At 35.0% G+C, this 7,536-nt stretch overlaps 1 protein-coding gene across 1 annotated transcript; it reads right to left on the bottom strand.

Annotated features, from left to right (window-relative positions):
- Positions 1-1,836: 1,836 nt before the first annotated feature.
- On the bottom strand, positions 1,837-6,225 carry LOC113689840 (nicotinamide/nicotinic acid mononucleotide adenylyltransferase-like). Its single transcript, XM_027207635.2, has 9 exons — positions 5,714-6,225; positions 5,005-5,075; positions 4,720-4,805; positions 4,145-4,228; positions 3,914-3,998; positions 3,572-3,651; positions 3,063-3,164; positions 2,570-2,628; positions 1,837-2,475 (listed from the first exon to the last, which is right to left on the bottom strand). Exons 1-9 carry the CDS (start codon positions 5,785-5,787, stop codon positions 2,385-2,387), a joined length of 732 nt encoding a protein of 243 aa, XP_027063436.1. The 5' UTR covers positions 5,788-6,225; the 3' UTR covers positions 1,837-2,384.
- Positions 6,226-7,536: the final 1,311 nt, after the last annotated feature.

The raw sequence follows: 7,536 nt of genomic DNA, 5'->3' as shown, positions 1-7,536 counted from the left end.
GCATGACCGTCCCTGAACGGTCCCCTCACAAACACAACTGTGAGGACTAGAAATAACCACGTCAGGAAGGCTAAAAAATGATGGGTGCTCCAAAAAAAAATTGCACTAGCCCAAACGGTAATAGACGGAGCAAACGGAAGAGTTGAAATTTTGAAAGTTGAAAATTTGAAATAGCTGCACAAAACAAAATTGATCGAAAAGGGTGCTCTCCGAGTCCCTAAAAACTAAAAACTAAAAACTATATTATTTATTATGCCTACCTTGTTCAAATTGTCATCTACTGCCCTAATTATCAAGTTTCAAACAATCAATTTCTTTTTCTATTTATCCTATGATTATGCAAATACGAGTTAACTAACAAACAATAGGTAGCAATTTCACAGTATATACACGCAATATTACATATCAGTTTTGCTACTGTAACTTCTAACTCACTACATGTAACAGTTATTCAACATGATGTCCAACCTCACTAGCTAAAAAACCTTGTAATCTTTTTCTCTGCAATGCGTCTACCAATCTAAGTGTTATGTTATTTTACTCCGCATAACAATTTTACTCTGCGTCATTATATATTTATATGAAATGTCTCTTATACAACATGCTGTAAGAGACATTCTTAAGGGAACTATCTTTGTAACACTTTTTTTTTTGTTTTGTATGTCGCCATGAATAGTATGTACAAACCACACATAACATATAATCTGCACACAGGCACTGCTAACCAACAAAATCTATAAGAAATTCATAAAAACAACCAGTACCCCTGTTATATAATAACTACACTATTGCTACTAATGTGAGAGTTATGACCCCTATTTATCCCTTCCTAACAACTCCCTCTACTAATTGGTTTGGAAGTTCTCCTTTTCTTTTTGACAAACACTTGGTGTTCAAAATTTCTCTCTACTTTACTCTCCCATATGGCCCATGAACAGATCTAATTTCTAACATCTATATATTTTCGACAACCATGATATAAAATCATGTGATGCTATTCACCAAACAATAGAAATTATGTCATTAGTTTGCAATATTGTTACCTGTAGGGTTTATGTAAATGCGATTGGGTGTCACTGTTTTGGACTCCATCATCTTTAGCTTCATTGTTCAGTCCTAACCTTCCCCGACCCTTTATAGATATTAGGCCTTCAAGAATTTCTCCTTCAATAGGTAGTTCTTCCTTTTTCTAAGTGTATTTTGACTGCTCTTCTTCTGCCCCTTGTCTGCAACTTTCCTATTCATTGATTGTATTTTGCCTTAGTTCTAAAATTGTAGATGAATATTGACAACTTTTTGGAGGGAGACTAAAAAAAATTTTCGTACCAAGAATTGAAATGAAGTCATAGCGAGTCAATTAGGTGGGATTTTGTGGATGGGAGTTTCAATGGTTGGTAACGGAGGCGTTAAGAATTGAAATGAAGTCATAGCGAGTCAATTAGGTGGGATTTTGTGGATGGGAGTTTCAATGGTTGGTAACGGAGGCGTTAAGCTCAGACAGTTTTTAGAAATTTTTTTCCTTGCTCATTAATCAAAATGACTCTGTTTTGAGCTTTGCCAACGTGGATTAATGATGGCCACTTCTTCAGTTTTGTGAGGGGACCGTTCAGGGACGGTCATGCTGATGACCGTCCCTGCCCCGTATCCGGTTAGTATCATACTCAGCTCTCGTGGCAATCAATGGATAACATCCCAGAGAGGATGCAGAAAAGATTTTCACCTTAGCAAGATGATTATTCAAAGAAATTGAAGAAAATTACGAAAAACTGCAGATTTTATCAAATGCGAGTGACAATACTCGAGGGTCGAGAGGAATTGTAGGTGAGGATGGAGGCCTTAAAGTACAACGTGAGGTGTATACTTTTTTCTTCAGGAAATGGTAGTCTACAAGACTACTGTCAATATGTTAAAGTACGTTTAAGCTACGACTACATTTAATATTGCTCATGAGAGATCGCCTTTGAACCCTTTCTAAAATTCTCAGCCATATGTAAAAGAAAAAAGAAAAAAAATTAAGAGACATCTTACATCCTATAGAGACTATATACATGTCTTCCAATTCTTCTCTCCTGACACATTGGCCGCAATATTGAGAAATGTCAACTTCTGTGGCAAAAATTGAATACATTAGACAGTCTCTCCATCCCGCTTCAAGGTAGAAAGTAACTTCCACGGTCCGTCAAAGACCAGGCGACTCATCCACGAGCAGCTTTTGCTACCCAAGTTAAATCCCTGAGTCATACTAACGGGACTGAAAATCTGAAACATCAGCCATATGCCTTTCCTAGCAAATAAACTACCACTCCTACTATAATAGTAGAATGTTTAATACAGCGGTCCTTCAAATAGGAGATTACTTAAAAAGCAGAGGCATCATCGGACTTCTAAGTGGTGTAGAGGTCATGTTGTTTAATATAACCAATTACTTCATCAGCAGTTAAATATTTCACAGACAAGCCCCTCGAAATGCAGTCCCTGAAAGAAAGTCAACAATTTATCTCTTTTCTTTGAAAACCATTATGAACGGTGGCTACCATCTTAACTGGTAAAAACACACTTAACTTTTTACCTCAATCCTGTTGAACTGATTCCATTTGGCACCACTTCGTCAACAATTTTGATGTTATTCTGTGCAAAACATGGGCAACTAATAAATTGGAAGTACATCAATAAAAAATGGCCCTGTGGTTGCAGGATGGGGAGTAGGGTAAGCAACATGCACCAAATGATGTCCAAACACTTTATTAAGCTCCTTGCAATGAAGCCCAGTTCTCAAATGTCAAGTTTGGCTTATCTGAAAACCACTTGAAGTAACTGCTAAACATATACGGTCCAGATATTTGAATAAAAAAGTCCAATTTATATATATTCTGCAACTTACAACTCCAATAAAATTATTTTCGATTCTGATTATTAGACATAAGACTATGGGCGGCCTTAAATATAGGTAAATGTAAATGCAGACAATGAACATAGCACATGCCCATCAATAAGTTGAACAACAATTGTGGGGACAAAATACAAACAAGAGTTTTATGAGCTAAAATTGTACTTTAGGTTACCTTAAAATTGTTCAGAATGTCATCATCATTGATCATCTTCTCAACATCCTGACCATGTCTGCGAATGCAAACCAACCCAAAATCTCTGCATATTGCCTCAACCTAAGTATATAAAAGTGAACTGATTACATGAATTTCTACCACTAACAATCTCGTAATTTGTACTGAGTTGCCTTCTGGAATAGTGTTTCAAGTGCATCTTACAAGTTTCAATATTCTTTTCAGCATAGCTCATAAAATGTACATATTTTATTGCCATTACAGTATTTAAACATTTTTTCCTCTCTCCTATATGTGTCTCTCAATTAGAGGTAACAAAATAATCAAGAAGAACATTACTAACATCAGACTTTTATTCCCTAAGATTAAAATAAAATCCCAATTTCATGCTTCTGATGGCAAAATGATACTTAAAGGATACCACTTAATAAATGAAATTAAGGAACCCAAAATGGATACCATTCCTGGTTGTTGAGGAAGTTTTTAATTGCTATACATATGAAGCCCACCTGATCACGGATCCATACTCCAGGGGTGCTGAATGATTCTACCAGGTCAGAACCACATATTAGCATGACCTTAAGGGTACCTGCAGACAATCAACTGCTGGTAATGAAATGACCACCGATCTAGATAAAAGACCGAGAGCTGAATCATACAACTCTATCCTGATGAGCACAAAATTGAAAGGCGTACAGATTTTAAGCTTTACACCTATAGCTTAGGGTAAGCTATTGACAACTTGAGTTCCTTCAAAGATAACCAAGCTTAAGCTAGTCAACGTGGGAAACATGCATGACAAGAAAATAATGAAATATTCCTGGAAAACTGAATAAAATGTCAAAACTCACCACTGAATATCCGGCCACTCTCACATAATGCACTCTTGATTCTGGACAAAACTGTCAATGTCCGTTGATAAGTACTCTGATTTGCCTGTAACATCATCAAGGGACAATAAAAGACCAAAGTACAGTTTATGAAGTTTCCAATCAAAATTCAATTAACAGACGGAACATGCTTGTCCAAAATAATTGTCCAAAAAGGATGTGACTGCTAATTTTAAGAGAGAGAAGGGAGACCTCCCAGGGGTCCACCATCACAAACTCAGAACTTCTGCAGGCCAAATTGCACATTGCAAGACGATGTTCAGCAGATATGAGACCCTATCATGAAAATGAAAACAAAAACAATTCTTAGCTAAAACACTCAGATGATCATAGAAAAACAAAATATTAAGTTACAGTAAAAAAGCACTGAGGTGTATTAAGAGCATGAAAACAAAGATGTATAGAAGATTTGACTAGAAATTGTCCCCAAAAATCATTGAAAAAGAAATTATAATCAGTAGTCACTCATGTATGCTACAGGTCTTAAGAATTATATTAGTATTAGCTGGGCCATTTGTGACTGCTCAAGGAGTTATAATGCTAAAAAGTCCAAAAGGATTCTTCATTTACTTTCTTTCTCCTTCTAATTCCAGCAATAATTACTAAGATTGTAATCAGTTATCCTTTTGAAAGTTCAACTCATTATGTAAGGACAGAAATATTCTAATATATATATTCTTTAAAAGATCAGCATCAATTTATACAAAAATCCTGCTACCAACATCCCAAATCAATATGATTTGATTGCTTAGTTATAGATTCTATACCTTTTTCTTATAAGCATCATTTACAGGTGACATATAACCTCCAATTACGCAAAACCCAGCTGAATTTAGTGCGTCTCTTGCCAACTCTAAGCATTAAAAGAAATTAATCAATACAGGCTATATGATGCATTCTATGAAAAAATTATAAAACATAGCCACCAAATTAATACTCTTTATGCACATATAGGTGTAATTGCTGATCATCCCCAATTCCTAGATTCTAATGAATTTGAAAGAAGAACTTTAATCTGCCTGGATAAATTGCCAAAATTTTAGAATACTGACCGAAACACCGCATGTGCATGTATGTAGGAGGGTTGAAGCTTCCTGTCGATACTAGAACCACATATGTTTTCCTGGAGACAAAAGAAATAATCTATATAAAGAGCACATCTATATAAGGATGAACAACAGCAGACAAGAAAATGGGCAATCTGGATAAATAACGCTGTGCATAAAAGGATAATCAAATCTTTAACTATTTTTCTATAATATTTGAAATACACACATACTAACAAAAGTAAACGAAAGACAATGCTAAGCTGTTGTATTGCAAAATAAGCATGTTAATCTACAATATCCAAGCAAAAATCAGAACTCAGTTATGGGGAATAAAAGCTTTGGATGAGTATACAGTCAACATATCAAATGTTCCTAAAATTTCAATAATGAAGCCTAAGAAGTGAGGGAACGAAGATGGCCCAACGAGCTTCTGAACTGCTACCAACTTACTAATAGGCCATCCCCTATATCCTCAAGTCTTTACAAAGGTGCGCAAGTGGCCAATGGGAGAAGACTCTGAAGAATACAATAAATAGTGCGACAAAAGGAGAAAAAGATGACTAGGCCCTGCATCTGGAGTTTAACTTTGGCGCAAATTAGTGCACTGACTTGACAAAAACACTCACACCCCACACATGGGATATTACATAAAATCAGAGGTGCTATTTATGAACAAACATACATACTCAACAATTCTATCAAAAAAGCTTACTTGATTTCAGAACTTTGTGGATCATCCTGTGGATCGATCAACCCTAAACACAATTTATCCATTGGCAATGTCATCTCCACAGATACTACCGCCAAAGAATCCGGAACGAAAAATAATGCGAATTGAACTCAACAGAATTCTGTTAATTCAATTCAAGTTTCCTCAATTCAACGATCATTGGGTGTTACTCCAATTGAATATTTACCCCGAATTCGGAACCCTAGTCGGATTATCAAAATTCGATGACTAATATGAGAAGGCAGTGAAAGTGGGAAAGGAATTCGTGCATTAAACGGAAGAAAAAATGGCATAGAGGATTGAATCGAATTCAATTTTTGACTGGAGGGTTATATATAGGTTTAAAGTTGGGGATATATTTGGAACTTTAAGAAAATGATCCAGGTGGGCGAGGTGAAGAAAAAGAATATTCGGAGAATGAAGCAAGCCAACTAGCCAGGAGGACGACGGAGAAACGCGGGGAAAGGAAGGGCTAGTTCGTAAAAATGAAATGAGGAGGGAACGTGAAATGGCATTTCTGGGCTTTTGGCTTGGAGGCTTTTTGGTAATGCCCAGTAAAATCTTTTGACTTCAACGGGTAAGGTGAATGAATATGGGAGACGTATGTGAACGGCAATACGGGCTCATTCCCTTTCTTTTTTTTTTTTCTTTTTTTTTTTTTGGGTAAATTACTTATAACTAGGGCCTAGGGGTGATATCGAATCAAGTCAAACTCGAGTATCGCCAAATTTGAGTTCGACTTCTCGAGAGAGTTGTTTGAATAAATTTTGAACTCGACTCGATGTAATACCAGGAAGACTCAAACTTGACCCGATATAACTCGAGAAGTTAGTAAGTTTGATATCGAGTTTGAACTCGACAAATGATTAGGATCGTACTTATTGCAAATAATTAACTTAAAAAGGTAATTTAATTATTTATAATAAATTAATTATATATTATACCCAGTACTCGATAGAATTCGACAAGTTCTCGAGTATATGATATACATATTCGAACTTGACTTGAAAGCTCAATCAAGTAGCTCGAGATCGACTCGAACTTGGCATTAATCGAGTTCGAGTCAAGCAGTTAACCGAGCTACTCGTGAATTCGAGTCAAGTTGTTCAATTGAATTGCAGCTCTACTTATAATTTCCTTGTAATTTTTATATAATGTTTGATGGTCTCCCTAAGGTTTCAAAATTGTCACATAACTCCCAATAGTTTTATGTGATGTGGAAAATGGATGGAATGTATAATTAATTACAGCATTTATACCAAACACACTATAAAACACGTGAGATAAAATCTTAATCATCATATGACCACTTATAGTTTGTATAAATATTCAATTTTTCCCCCTGTAATTTTTTTTCATTTATCCCCGTAATCCCCCTATACAAGTTTACCAAAAAAAGTGAGAAGAGAAAGGGGAGAACATCTAGAGTGCAAAAGCATATTTTCATTCATTGGTAGAAAGTGCAAACCCTTGTTTGGATTACCATTTTTTTTTAAAAAAAAATACTTTTTCTATGAACATAATTTTCAATTATCTTTTTTACTTTAGTTACATCAAAACACTATAGTACATTTTTTTTTAGAAAAACTCTAGAAAATAACAATTCAAATGAAGTAATTTGAATAGAAAAATTAATTTAAAAAGCCAGAGAAAAATGGATAATGTTTTGAAACTATTAGTTATATAAATAGAAAAAAAATTGAATAGAAAACTTTTTTTGTCATGTATGTAAATTAATTACTTATTGTAGCCTACATGATCACATAAATGTATAAGTAATAAAGTAGTATTATCCCACATGAAAG

Source organism: Coffea arabica, chromosome 5c (genome assembly GCF_036785885.1).
Source record: "Coffea arabica cultivar ET-39 chromosome 5c, Coffea Arabica ET-39 HiFi, whole genome shotgun sequence".
In the NCBI taxonomy this organism is placed as follows: Eukaryota; Viridiplantae; Streptophyta; class Magnoliopsida; order Gentianales; family Rubiaceae; genus Coffea; species Coffea arabica.
This window is presented reverse-complemented; position numbering and strand designations above follow the sequence as displayed.

Coding starts and splice junctions, on each gene's coding strand:
- LOC113689840 (XM_027207635.2), bottom strand. CDS start 5,787: ATGACATTGCCAATGGATAAATTGTGTTTAGGGTTGATCGATCCACAG. Junction 3,652..3,913: donor GAGTGGCCGGATATTCAGTG/GTGAGTTTTGAC, acceptor GATTGTCTGCAG/GTACCCTTAAGGTCATGCTA. Junction 2,476..2,569: donor ATCAGTTCAACAGGATTGAG/GTAAAAAGTTAA, acceptor ACTTTCTTTCAG/GGACTGCATTTCGAGGGGCT.